Source organism: Geotrypetes seraphini, chromosome 10 (assembly GCF_902459505.1).
Source record: "Geotrypetes seraphini chromosome 10, aGeoSer1.1, whole genome shotgun sequence".
Classification (NCBI taxonomy): domain Eukaryota; kingdom Metazoa; phylum Chordata; class Amphibia; order Gymnophiona; family Dermophiidae; genus Geotrypetes; species Geotrypetes seraphini.
In genome coordinates, this window is record NC_047093.1 from 100,774,963 (window position 1) to 100,789,959 (window position 14,997).

Sequence of the window (14,997 nt, forward strand, 5' to 3'; positions counted from 1 at the left end):
CCACCAGTCTCTCCTCATATTCTCTTTTAGCTTTCCTAACCACATGGTGACACTCCCTTTGGTGTTCTTTGTGCTCCTTTTGGTTGTCCTTTGTTTGTTCCTTTTTCCATTTTTTGAACGATGCTTTTTTGTCACTTATCGCCTTTTCCACTGCAGTTGTTATCCACGCTGGGTTTTTTGTTCGATTTTTTTTGCACCTCTTCCTGAATCTGGGGATGTACAGGTTCTGTGCCTCTTGCACCGTGCCCTTGAGTAGGGACCAGGCTTTTTCTACAGACTCCATCTTCCTTGCGTTGCCGTTGAGTTTCTTTCCCACCATTTTCCTCATGCCATCATAATTCTCTTTTTTGAAGTTAAGTGCTGTCGCTGTGGTTCTTTTCACCTTTGATGATCCAATTTCCAGCTTGCACTGGATCATGTTGTGATCGCTGTTTCCTAGGGGTCCTAGCACCGCCACCTCCTTTGCAGGTCCCCCTAGCCCGTTGAGGATTAGGTCAAGAGTGGCATCCCCCCGTGTTGGTTCCAATAACTTCATTGTTTGTAACCTTAATTAATTGATGTGAACCACCTAGAACTCCCTGGGTAGGGCGGTATACAAAATAAAGTTATTATTATTATACAAAATAAAGTTATTATTACCCTTTTGGTTTCTTGAAGCCTATTTGGTAAGTCACTGAACAGATCTGAAGGAGGGCAATAGAACTCGATCTTGTGGCTCTCTCAAATAACATCTAGTATCCAGTGGCCCATGGAAATTTGCTTCCTCTCCCTCCAAAATGCTGACAGCCTCTTGCCAATGTGTGGGGGTGTGATTGCTGACTTGATATCATTTTGACTTCTTGGAGGTGGTGCCAACATGAGACCCCAAGGGTTATTGACATCTGGAGTTGTTAAATCTCTCTCTGGGTCCATGATATATCTGAATGGAGGAACCTGTATAGTACTAGCGGGAATGTTGTGAGGAACAAAAATTGCCTCAGCCTCCCCAATGGGCCAGTGAGGTCTGATTTCTGGTGGAGATTTAGGGTGGCAATCCAACATAAGGTCGTCTAAGCCTTTACCAAATAGAATCTGTCGTTTGAAGGATAGTCTGCTTAAAGTGGCTTTGGAGACTGAATTTCCCACCCATTGCCTAATCCAGAGTAGTGCTGCCCGATTCAGGAAAAAATATTTCGATTTGATTCGATTCAGCCTATTGAATCAATTTTTCGATTCGATTTTCCTGCCCAAATAGGTATTTTTTTCAAACATCCTGGTAGGTTTATTTTATAGCCTCTTCACCCCTTTTATAGCCTCTTCACCCCTTTGCACCTCTCCTACCCACATTGGCGCTGTGGTGTAAACAAAATAAACAAAAAAGTCTTTTCCTCTCTGTTAAATCCTAGCTCACGTTTGTGGTCTAACACCACCTCTGGCAGGATACACATTTCAAATCTGACATATTGTAATCACAAAATAGAAAATAAAATTATTTTTCTACCTTTTGTTGTCTGGTCATTATTCAGATCTTGTTGGTCCCAGGCTCTGGTTGTCTTCTGATAACTCACTTGCCAGGATCTCCTTCTTTCTTCGTGCTAACCATCCATCTTCTATCTCTGTCCTCCCCTTCTGTTTCCCTTCCCTCTCCCCGAGGTCTGGCATCATTCATTTTTTTCGTTTCCATCCCCAGATCCACCTTTTCTCAACTACCCTTTCATCCAGCATATCTCCCTCCTTCCCAACCACCAAAGGTTCCACCAGCTTTCCCTTTCTCTTCCCAACTACCCTCCTATCCAGTATCTCTACCCCCCCGTGTACAACTTCTCTCCCTTTCTGTTCCTTCCCTCCCTAAATCCCATTATCCACTATCTCTCTCCCTCTCCATTATTTCTTCTATCCCTCCCCCCATTTCCCCTCTCCCTCTCCTAACTCCCCTCTCCCCCAAGTTCATCTCTCCTTTCCCCAAATCCATCCATCTTCCTCTTCCATCTTCTCCCCATCTCTCCTTCTCCAGTCCACCAACTCCAAGTCCATCTCCCCTCTCCCCCAGCTCTGACTCCCAACACAGAAGCCCAATATTTGGCTGGCAGAGGGCAACACTTGTGTATTGTGGCACCTACCAAGAGCTCTGTGCGCTTCACACAGTGGTCATACACTTTTCCTGTGAGCTGCAGAAGATGGGGGCCTTGCAAAAGCCGAGTGAGAAGTGTCTCCGCACTGCAGCACTTCCCAATGCGCTCGCACTGCTCCTCAGGAGCCCCCGTGCGGCACCACATCACCCGGTGTTCACAGGTGCACGGGGCTCTGGCCGTCATGTGGCTAATGAAAGGCCAGCCGCTGGTAGGATCCAGAAGAGCAGATGCGCGCCACTGAGCAGCAGCAGCAACAAGAACGATGCATGCAGGTGGTAGATCGGGGGCATTTGCCGGGCTCCGGGGGGAAGCATGAGCATGCATGCGGGAAGATGAGGCGCAGGCATCTGCTTCTAGCCAACCAATTAAAAATCACCTTGTTGCCGCCATTCTGCTCCCAGAGGTCCACTCGGCTTTCCCTCTGCCACTGGAGTCCTTGCTTCTGGTGTAACTTCTGGTTTCGCAAAACCGGAAGTTACATTAGATGGAAGGATTCCGGTGGCAGAGAGAAAGCTCGAACGGGTCTCTAGCAAGGGGGCAGACGAATCGGTGAGTTCGGTTTTTTACAAAATCAAATCGATTCGAATCGATTCACCCGAAGTGAATCGGTGAATCTATTCAAATCGCGAATCGGGCAGCACTAATCCAGAGCATACCGTGGGCCAAATTAGCATACATGGAAACCTTGCTCATGACTCTGATGAGAACCGCGGAAGACTGTGAGGACCTGCAAAGGGACCTGACGACACTGGAAGAGTGGGCAAAAAAGTGGTAAATGAGCTTTAACATAGAGAAATGCAAGGTCATGCATGTAATAATAATAATAATAACAGTTTATATACCGCAGGACCATGAAGTTCTATGTGGTTTACAATGACTAGAAAGATGCTACAAATAGAGTAGAACTTACATAGTTGAAGAATAGTGGCTAACATTTTAAGGGAACAGTTGTGATGGGGGGATTGAGATGGGAGATTGTGATGGGAGAGATTGTACAGATTCTCTACCTAAGTATTTCAAGAATAGGTATGTCTTTAGGTGTTTCCTAAATTCACCATAGTTATTAGCGTTTAGAATTAGTTTTTCCAAGTCTTTGCCCCATAATGCCGCCTGGTAAGAGAGAAGATGTTGGTGGTGTCTTTTAAATTTAGGGAAAAAGAACCCGATGTTCAGCTACAAAATGGGGGGATCACTGCTAGAGGTAAGTAACCTTGAAAGAGACCTGGGGGTGATGGTAGACACAACATTGAAGGCGTCGGCACAATGCGCGACGGCCTCAAGGAAAGCAAACCAAATGTTGGGTATCATTAAGAAGGGTATCATGGCCAGGACGAAGGAAGTCATCTTGCCACTGTACCGTGCAATGGTGCGCCCGCATCTGGAATACTGTGTCCAGTACTGGTCGCCGTACCTCAAGAAGGACATGGCAGTACTTGAGGGAGTCCAGAGAAGAGCAACTAAACTGATAAAGGGTATGGAAAACTACTCATATGCTGACAGGCTGAAAAAGCTGGGGCTATTCTCCCTGGAAAAGCGGAGACTTAGAGGAGACATGATAGAAACCTTCAAAATCCTGAAGGGCATAGAAAAGGTAGACAGGGACAGATTGTTCACACTGTGGGGAACCACAAGTACAAGGGGGCACTCGGAGAAATTAAAAGGGGGCAAGTTTAGAACAAACGCTAGGAAGTTCTTTTTCACCCAGAGGGTGGTGGACACATGGAATGCGCTTCCGGAGGCTGTGATACGCCAGAGCACGTTACAGTGCTTCAAAGAGGGTTTGGATAGTTTTCTAGAGGATAAGGGCATTGAGGGGTACAGATAGGAGTTGAGGTAGGTTATAGGAATAGTCAAGGCCCATTGCACAGGTGATGGGCCTGGAGGGCCGCCACGGGAGCGGACCGCTGGGCGGGATGGACCTATGTTCTGACCCAGCGGAGGCAAATTCTTATGTTTTTATGTTCTTATGATGTCACATAGAGCATCTGCTACATAATCCATCCTTCCATCTCCATCTGGGGGCAAATGTCCTCCTTCTCAATAGGACTCTGCCTTTACCTGGTGTGGCAGGCATGTGCCACAAACTAGATTCCCAAAGCTAGTTCTTCAAATTGCCTCTTAAGAATCATGCCTACCTTGTGATCTTATCATCCATTAACATCACTTCCCCTCACTAAGGAGGGAGGTATGTTTAGTCACTTGAGCCACCATGGAATCCACCTTCAGCTGACACTGCTGAAACACTGGAATGATAGGGTAAAGCTTTTGCCACCTTCAGGGAGCCTTCCAAAGTCTCCCATTGCTCAGTGACCAGCAAGGTGATAGCTGGATATGCAGGGAAAAAGATATGAACATATGAGCCACTCATGACCGTGCATTATGAAGTGGATGGCTGTTGGGGCTCCAACTTTAACTCCCTGAGTACATCCATAATAACATGTGGGACAGGAACCAACATGAAAAGCTGTCACACCAGTGGGTAATCTCCCAAGTCAAGGGCAACTATCGCCTTTTGATGCCCAGTCCCAGCAGGGAACCAGAATCCTCCAGGAAAGCAGCTGAGTCTTGGGACAATAAGGCATGGAGTCTGACCTACAATCCTCCGTCTTGTTCTGCTTGGTTACTTAGGGAGCCAGCTTTCCGCACAGTAGGGAGACTTCTGGAAGAGGGATCTCTCCTTCACTCACTGCTAGAGCACCCCCAGGTAGCGCAGCATATCCAGGACCCATCAAATAAGCTTTCCACAGGAGATTTACAAACTCTGGGGTCAATCCTTGCACAGATGGTCCCATCAACCTCTGCAGGACCTCAGACTGGCTTCTCTTTGGCTTCGCAGTGTGCACTCACTTGTGTTTCACACCTTTTGCTGTTTGTGGTCTCTGGAAGGGATTTTATCCCTAACAGTAATACCCCCCCCTGTGGTTCGCCAGCCCTAGAGGACTCAAAGGAGGTTAAGTCCAAAGCTTCTGCCACTTCCTCACATGCCTCAGCACAAAACGCATGATATAGTGGCAGAACAGCTTGAGGAGTCCATTCCAGTTGATTTTGAGCCAGATCAAGGGGGTTTAAAATCCAAGATGGCTGTTGCATAGAAACATAGAAACATAGAAATAGACGGCAGATAAGGGCCCACGGCCCATCTAGTCTGCCCACCTTAATGTCCCTCCCCTACCTTTGCCCTGTGAATAGATCCCATGTGCCGATCCCATTTGGCCTTAAAATCAGGCACGCTGCTGGCCTCAATCACCTGTAGTGGAAGACTATTCCAGCGATCAACCACTCTTTCAGTGAAAAAGAATTTCCTGGTGTCACCTCGTAGTTTCCCGCCCCTGATTTTCAACGGATGCCCTCTTGTTGTCGTGGGACCCTTGAAAAAGAAGATATCTTCCTCCGCCTCGATGCGGCCCGTAAGATACTTGAACGTCTCGATCATGTCCCCCCTCTCTCTGCGCTCCTCGAGCGAGTATAGCTGTAATTTGTCAAGCCGTTTTTCGTATGGTAGATCCTTGAGTCCCGAGACCATCCGGGTGGCCATTCTTTGCACCGACTCCAGTCTCAGCACATCCTTGCGATAATGCGGCCTCCAGAATTGCACACAGTATTCCAGGTGGGGCCTCACCATGGATCTATACAATGGCATAATGACTTCCGCCTTACGACTGACGAAACCCCTTCGTATGCAGCCCATGATTTGTCTTGCCTTGGACGAAGCCTGCTCCACTTGATTGGCAGACTTCATGTCCTCACTGACGATTACCCCCAGTCTCGTTCTGCTACCGTTTTTGCTAGGATCTCGCCATTAAGGGTATAAGACTTGCATGGATTCTGGCTGCCCAGGTGCATAACTTTGCATTTTTTGGCATTGAAGTTGAGTTGCCATGTCCTAGACCATCGCTCCAGTAGGAGTAGGTCGTGCATCATGTTGTCGGGCACTGAATCTTCGTCTGTTGTGCATTTGCCCACTACATTACTCAGTTTGGCGTCATCGGCGAATAATGTTATTTTACCTCGAAGCCCTTCTGCCAAGTCTCTTATAAAGATGTTGAATAGGATTGGGCCCAAGACTGAGCCCTGTGGTACTCCACTAATCACCTCCGTCATTTCGGAGGGGGTGCCGTTCACCACCACCCTTTGGAGCCTACCTCCAAGCCAGCTCCCAACCCATTTCGTCAATGTGTTACCTAATCCTATAGAACTCATCTTGCTCAGCAACCTGCGGTGTGGTACGCTATCGAATGCTTTGCTAAAGTCCAGGTACACGATGTCCAGGGACTCCCCAATATCCAGCTTCCCCGTTACCCAGTCAAAGAAGCTGATCAGGTTGGATTGGCAGGATCTCCCCTTAGTAAATCCATGTTGTCGGGGATCCCGTAGATTCTCTTCATCCAGGATCTTATCTAATTGGTGTTTGATTAGAGTTTCCATTAGTTTGCTCACTATCGATGTTAGACTCACTGGTCTGTAGTTTGCTGTCTCCATCTTTGAGCCTTTCTTGTGGAGTGGAATGACGTTAGCCGTCCTCCAGTCCAACGGGACGCTGCCTGTACTAAGGGAGAGGTTGAAGAGCGCGGACAGTGGCTCCGCCAAGCATGCCAGCATATTCACGTCAAAAGCAGCCCAGGAGTAGGCCTGCCCCATTCACCTAGCCCTGCCCTGTTCCACCCAAGACATGCCCCATTTTGCTTCAGCCTTTTCCCCCCAGCCCCGCCCCCTCAAACTATTCTCGTGCTCGGAGCCATGTCAGGAGGGCATCTGCTCAGGTGTGACACAATGACATCACACACATGTGTACAGGTGCTTGGCATCACCGTATTGCATCAGCACATGCGCAGATGCCCTCCCGAAGCAGTCCCAAGCTGGAAGCTTTTCAAAACCCGGACAAAGTGCTGGGTTTTGAAAAGCTGTTCGGACATCCGGACATGTCCTCTAAAAAGAGGACATGTCCAGGTAAATTTGGATTTCTGGTAACCCTACCCATGAGGGCTTCTCTGAAGGGAAAAGGGTTTTGGAAGAGGGGGACCCTAGCTCTGGCTCCAGAAACCTTTAAAATTAACTTTTTCTGACACCCCCCCTGATTTTCCCTATAGGGAATAATGAGCTGTACGCACCATGCTTTGCTGATGCCTGCCTGTGTTAGCTTTGCTGCAGCCTGACTGAATGGGGAGGACTTTCAGCCTCAAATCCTTGTAGGAAACAGTCCACAACTGGAGATCTTTGGGTTGCCAGTTGAATAGATTTCAACTGAGGGCTCTACCTCCACAGATCCTTGTATCGTGATGGGGGATTAAAATGCAGCTGGATCCATGAAACCCACAGGGTTTCACACAGGGACCCCACAGCCCACAAGCCTCTGATAAATCAGAAAGTGAGTTGTCTCCCAAGGGAATGGACCCTGAGCCTCAAAGAAGCACAAATCAGGCTGGCTCAACTGTCCGCCATTACAGAGTCTACCAGGCAGAGTAGCTCCCAAATTGGAGTCCTCTTGACAAGAAAATCTCCCAAAATGGAAGAAAATACCCCCAAATAATAAATCAAAACAGAGCAGATCAGAACACAACTTCTCAGTTCACATTCAGAAGGAAAAACTGAAGAAGGCACTATACTCTAGGAGGAACTGAAAGATATGATTGACACCCTTCTGTAAGTAGTTCACGAGCACAGATTGATCACCTAATATACAGACCCCTGTGTTTATATAACAGAAGTCCATCTTAACTTTTTCTGGATAGCTATCCCAGTCTGAATATCTGTGGGACCCAGATAAGTGCTGGTGGTCGCTTTAGACCAGGATATTCAGCACCAGTAACAAGGTACAGCCTGGAAATGAATATGCTGAAATAAAAACCCATAGCAGCTGGGAGTATGTTTTTTGATTAATTATTCCCTGTGTTATTCTCCATGGTCTTGTGTTTTAACTGTTACATTTTATGCTACAAGCCTTGGGGTTTAATATAATTATCTGTAATGTGAAGTTTGGCAAATAACATTTATTTTTTAAATGTTATTCCTATGGTATGTTTACAGCTCCAAGCACACTCTCAGTGAAAGCTGCTAGCCTACTTTCCCTATCATTTATGCAAAGTACTGGGGCATGCTTTGGGTGAGCTTAGGGAGTAGAAGGGCATTGCAATGTTAATGCACACCTTGCAGTTTTGTGAAAGATAGTGCACACAGGCAAAATGACTCATTTTTATATTTTAGGGGAGGCAAGTGTACCCAAGTCCATGGTGCATACCAAAAAACTAACATTCCTGGAAAGTTCAACTATTACAGCCCAAGTAAGTTTACAGCTCTCTATATATTAGATAACTGATCTTATCATTTCTCTTATTGAAATTTTTTTTATGATTGCTTGGTAGTTCTACAATATCATGCAGACGGACCTGGGTTTGAGTCCAAGCTCAAGCCATCCATTCCCTGGATCAGTTGTGGGTTGAGAAAGATCTAGAGGCCACCAGGGGAGTGCAAGAGCAGTGTGCATGAGTAAAGCATGAGCAGGATTCACACTTACATGCTTAACTTATAGAATACTGTAAATTATGTGCATATATCTGACATTTAAATGCCATCACTTACACCAGCTCTATGGCTGGCATAAGTATGCATACCTATAGGTTAGCATCTAACTTTTTTGGTTAATATTCTATAAAGGAAAGTAGGGGCCAATGTTCTTTTATAGAATAGACTTCTATCAGAACTGCCCTACAATCACCTGGCCAGGGGCTATCCACTATGACTGTACTAAAGTAAGTTGAAGAGGCATGTCCTAAAACAATGCTTCTCAAACTATGATTGGCTTCTCCCAGAGAATCCCAGACAGATAAACTCATTGAACCTTTAGCCTATAATATTATGAGACTGAACTTTGGGCTCCTTTTATTAAGGTGAGCTAGCATTTTTAGTGCACGCAGCAGATTAGCACGCTAACCCCGTGCTACGAGGCTAGAACTAACGCCAGCTGAATGCTGGCGTTAGCATCTAGCACGTGGGGCATTGTAGCGTGCGCTATTCCATGCGTTAATGCCCTAACGCAACTTAGTAAAAGGAGCCCTTTGTATTCCTTAAGTAAACTCACATTTCATTTGTTCTTAAGGGATCTTGGGTTGGATTCTCTAATATCACTGGTAAAATCTGATGGGTCACTGTAGTGGCCATATATCTAACGATTCAAAAAAGATGAGTCATTCGCAAAGAACTACGCATGCAAATGAGGTTCACGGAGGTTTGCCAAATTTACATGAGATCAGTCACTGGTGGTAGTGATCGGCACATGCGTAGAATAGTTCATGGAAAGAGGCATGGGTGGATAGAAGGAGAGGAGACCTACCAGCAACACTGTTATTGTGTCAATCATAGGTGCACCAGTACTATTGTATGGGAGGGGAAGGCATGCATTTAATACACACCTTTAATGCAAGTGCTTGAGACGCATGCTTTTGAAATTTTTTTTCCCATCACTCTATTGCTATAATTTATGTGGATAGTGTGTTTTAAAAAAATTTTATCATGAGCCATAGCTAGAAACACGTGTCTGAGACACACTTTTCACAGTACCGGTACCCCTAGACCAGCCGGTAATTTTTGGCCATTAAAAACCAGCACTTCATTTGGCGAATCACCCAGAGAGCTCATTTAAATATTAATGAGCCATTTTAATAGTAATGTCCTCATTGTACTACATTTGCATGGCAGAGTTGGAGGCTGCTTGGAAGCTCGGAAAAGATCACGGTGAGCTGTTCTGATAATCGGGTGGTAAAATACTGGCATGCTAAACCAGCTGGAATGGTTTAGCAACCGTCGTTAAAGGCACAGTAAGTTTAGAGCAACCAGCCCCTTGTTTTCTACAAAGTCTAATCTAATCTAATCTAATCTAAATCTTGGGTTTATATACCGCATCATCTCCGCAGATGGAGCTCGACACGGTTTACATGGTTAGGGAAGGAACGGAACTCCAGTGGAATTATATTCCAGAGATAGAAATGGCCAGGAGTGTATCCCACATACTCTTTGATGGACAATACTGTACTCTAAACTAAGCTGCATTTAGACTAGCAGATTCAAAAGTTTGAACCATGCTTTCCGATGGTCATGTGCAGCTAAAAATGGAGTCTGCTCTCTGCACAGGCAGAAGAGAGGGGGCTTCAGCCTAAGTAAACAGCAATGCACACTGGGAGCTTGAGTTAAAGAATCACACTCTGTTTACATATTTCAATACAAGCAATCTGCTCCCATGAATGTGGGTGCAGAACACAACCCAATCCTCAGGGCACACCCAACCAGTCAACTTTTCAGGATATCCAAAATGAATATGCATGAGATAGATTTCCATGCACTTCCTCCTTGGTATGCATGAATATTCATTGAAGAAATCCTGAAAACCTGATTGACTGGATGTGCCCCAAAGACTAGGTTGAAACCACTGCTCTAAAATAAGAGATAAATATCTCTAAGTAGTTGTGAATAAAGACTCATGACATCAGGTGTCAGCCCTGGTTCTGATTGTGCTAGAAGCCCAAGCCAACATGAGGCGATGGCTAAGTAAAAACCAAAATGCTCATGTATAGCAAAGTACAGTGTTCCCCTGGCAGTTCGCGGTTGGCGGTCCCAGTCATTCGTGGTATTTTCGGACCACGAACCGCCAACAAAGAGAGTGCAGCGGGAGAGTCAGGAGAGAGTAGCCGGAGCGCCGCGAGTGCAGGAAATATAAGAACATAAGCAGTGCCTCTGCTGTGTCAGACCAGAGGTCCATCGTGCCCAGCATTCCGCTCACGTGGCGGCCCATAAGGTCCAGGACCTGTATAGTAATCCTCTATCTATACCCATCTATCCCCTTTTCCATCAGGAAATCATCCAATCCCTTCTTGGATAAGGCCCAACTTAGTGCAGGAAAAGGCGGTAGGAGCATACAGCGAGTGATTTCCTGCACTCGCGGCGCTCCGGCTATGCTCCTGCTGCCCTCTCCAGGCTCCCCCATGAAAAACCATATTCGCGGTTTTTCGAGATTCGCGGGGGTTCCTGGAACGGAACCCCTGCAAATATTAGGGGAGTACTGTAGTTTTACCTGCAGATATTTTAGGTACCTTGTGTGTGTACGCTCTAGTCTAGATATTACCTCTGGTTCCAGATCATTAGTGACATACAAGTTAGCCTTGTTTTTTCATATCACAAATCAGACAGAATCAATCAATCCAGTATACTTTTGTCAAACTGTGGAATTCCCAGGTAGGCAGCATTTTATTTAAACACTGGTTGCAGTGGACTGAATTGGATTTTCAGTGCTAGCCCATATCCTTGTACTGGCACTGAATATCTGTGTCTGGCGGTTCCCAGAAGCAGGGTCTGTCCAAGAGTTTCTGACATGTTAGTTGAACCTTTAGCTATGTACCCTCTCCTACCTTCCAGGTGGCACAAGGCCTTACTTCCCCCTGTTTAGCTTCTTCCCTTCCCCTTCCTAATGCTACCCCAAGATTGCCAGAATCTCCCTTTCTCCTCTCTACTACTGTCACAAGTGACCAATATCTCCTCATCTTCTCTTCCCAACTTATAACCTATTTCAAGCATTTCCTCTCCTCTTCTGTGCCTCCTGCCACTAATACTGCCTTACCTCCTCCTGAGCCAGGCTCAAAGCTATGAGAGCACTGAGTACTGTATGGACTGTTTAAGTACTGTCCCACTTTCAAGTGCTGCCATATACCAACCCCCACCCATAGGGTTCAGTACTTTCATAGCTTCAGGTCCAGCTTTAGAAGAGGTAAGGTAGCGACTGTGGCAACAGCAGGCCATCAGAATAGAAGAGAGGGAGGTTCTCTTCTGTGCTGGAGCCTTGCCACAGCCCCAAAATTATGCAATTTATACTAACTACTCTGTCTAGTAGCAAGGCCAGTCCTGCCCAGAGGTTATCCAGGTGCCATTGATATTCTGCCTGTTTGGCTGGAGTTGCTTCCTGGATGTCCTGCCATCATCTGAAACCAAGACTGAGCTGCTCCTTTTTCCTCTTAAACCCCCTGCTCCTCCTCTTCCTTTCTTCATCTCAGTAAATAATGCTGTCATTGTTCCAGTCTCCTCTGCGTGCAACCTTGGAGTCATCTTCAATTCCAACCTCTCACTTTCTACACACATCCAACAAGCTGCTAAGACAAGTCAGCGGTATATGCTTCTATCTCTTCAGTATCACCAAAATTTGCCCCTTCCTCTCTGAGCACACTACCCGGACTCTTGTCCACACTCTCGTAACCTCACACTTAGATTACTGCAAACTACTTCTAACTGGTCTCTTGTAGTTTTGCCTCTCCCCCTTGCAATCTGTGCAAAACTCTGCTGCACGACTCATCTACCAACCTTGCCACACTCATGTCGCCCCTCTCCTTAAAACACTTCACTGGCTCCCTATCTGCCATCGCATACAGTTCAGGCTCCTATTGCTGACCTACAAGTGTGTTCATTCTGCTGCCCCTCAATATCTCTCCTCGCTTCTCTCTCCTTATACACCTCCCAGAGAACTCCGTCCCTCAGATAAGCCACTCTTAGCTGTACCCAGGGCCGGATTTAGATGAAAAGAGGCTCTAGGCTATTCCTTTCACCTCCCATTGAACCCCCCATCCCCCTCCGATGCCAACCTGCCTGCTTCCCATCCCCCTTCCAATGAAAACCCCCCCCCCCACCGATGCCAACTTGGTCCGCCCTGTCCTGACGGATCCACGTTTTGCCTCTCTCTCCGCAGGGCTGGGCTTTGCCCAGCTGTTTCCGGACTGACGTCTTTCCCTCCACGATCCTCCTCCCAGGGTGAGAAAAAGAAATGGAGAAGCCGAGTCGGCGCCCCGTTGTGGCCGGAGCCGGTTCCGATCCCGAAGCGGAACCGAGGTAACCGGGCAGTGGCTAAAACCTGAACCGGAGGCAGGATCGGATCGGGGACCGGCGCACGCCCCCACCCGGGGCTGAGACCAATTCCCCTCCGGAGCCAGGAAAGGGGTGGGGGGAGGGGGGAGGGAGGAGCAGCGGGATCCGATCCGGAACTGGAGCACGTGTGCAATTCGGATTCCTCACCCCCGGCTGAATTTTGATGAGTCGCTGGCGCAGGCGCCGTGAGGAGTGACACAGAAGCACACCTCACGCCACCAGGACTCACGATATTTCAACAGCGCATGCGCGCTCTAGGATTTTATTATTTATGATATAATCATGAAAATATAAAATAAAGCACGTAATATACATTTTAAAATATGCAAATTAAAACATATGTTAAGAACTTACTTAGAATTCCGCGAAATGAAGATATTGTCACAAAAATTTTTTTCAATAAACACTTCACTAAAGTATTGAACCTACTGAACTCAAAAGGCGAGAATCAAATGATCGTGTACGCAATCCTAAAATAAGAATCTTTTCTAATAACATTAACACGTGTTTCATAATATCGAAGTAACACGAATATAACCGAACGTCGGGATATCAATAGATCTGTTCGTTTGCCTGTTCCAATCTACACCAATCTGCACTTTATTTATGCAAGAACAAACCAGAGCTTAGTAACATAAGGCACGTCAATATTTGCCATAGCAATCAGTGAACGTATGAACTACACTTTGGTGCAATCTAGTACAGGGCCGCCATCAGGGCAGTACCACCAGTCCTGCATTCAGGGGCCTGGAGCTGACAGGGGGCCTGGGCTCCCCCAGGGTCCTAGGCTACAGTCTAGGGGGAGGGGTGGTCCGCCCCACGTGGACAGGAGAGAGCTGGACGGGGGACCCGCGGAGTTCAATACATCTCGAGCCGCGAGGCTCGTCTTCTGTTCCTGCCTGCCCTGCCGCTCACATATAACCGATCGCAAGTGTTCCCCGATGTCAGCGCTGATGTCGGAGGGAGGGCTTAAGCAAAGCCTGCCCTCCTACGTCAGCGCTGACATCGGAGAATACTTCCGGTCGGCTATTTGTGCGCGGCAGGGCAGGCAGGAACAGAAGACGAGCCTCGCAGCTCAAGATGTATTGAACTCCGCGGGTCCCCCGTCCAGCTCTCTCCTGTCCACGTGGGGCGGACCTCCCCTCCCCCTAGACTGTGGCCTAGGACCCTGGGGGAGCCCGGGCCCCCTGTCAGCTCCGGGCAGGAAACAGAAGACAAGCCTCGCGGCTTGAGCTTCGTTTTGCTGAGAAAGTTGCAAAGATGGGCTGGGAGGTAAACGCGGAACACAAAAGGGGGAGGGAGTGCGTTTTGGACACAAGGCATGAACTTGCGAGAAAGGAAGGGAGGGAAAGAGATGCTGAGGTGGGGGAGAGAATGGGTTTTTGGACACAGAAGGCATGGACTTGGGAGAGAGAAAGGGAGGGAAAGAGATGCTGAGGTGGGGGAGGGAATGCATTTTTGGACTCAGAAGGCATGGACTTGGGAGAGAGGAAGGGAGGGAAAGAGATACTGAGGTGGGGGAGGGAATGAGTTTTTGGACACAGAAGGCATGGACTTGGGAGAGAGGAAGGGAGGGAAAGAGATGGTTGTGTACACGGGGAATAGAAGAAAGGAGAATTTTTGGTCATAGGGAGGGAGTGAGGTACAGAAAGTGGCATACCAGGGTGGGGGGGGGGGCGGTCCGCCCCACCCCGGGTTTACGTCCCAAGGGGGTGCACAGCTGGCCACCCTCCAGTGTTCTCCCTAGGCCGGCAAACTGCGGCTCTTTAGTCACTTGAGTGCCACCGCCGCCATCGGGAACAGGCCGGCGCCAAGTTCTCCCTGCTTTTCCCTGTGGGGCCGGCCAACTCTCGCCACTCGTGTCAATTCTGACATCGGAGAGGACGTTCTGGGCCAGCCAATCGCTGCCTGGCTGGCCTAGAACGTCCTCTCCGACGTTAGAATTGACGTCGGGTGGCGAGAGTTGGTCGGCCCCGCGGGGAAGAGAAGC

The 14,997-nt window shown here is 47.7% G+C and overlaps 1 protein-coding gene across 6 annotated transcripts in view; it reads left to right on the forward strand.

The window, feature by feature from the left end:
- The window catches only part of PTGDS (prostaglandin D2 synthase), a 148,195-nt gene that overhangs the window by 42,544 nt on the left and 90,654 nt on the right, over positions 1-14,997 (forward strand). For all 6 annotated transcript variants that reach the window (XM_033961560.1, XM_033961562.1, XM_033961561.1 and 3 more), the window contains exon 3: positions 8,313-8,389. In XM_033961560.1, coding sequence (XP_033817451.1) covers positions 8,313-8,389 — 77 coding nt within the window. The remainder of the gene's footprint in view (positions 1-8,312; positions 8,390-14,997) is intronic.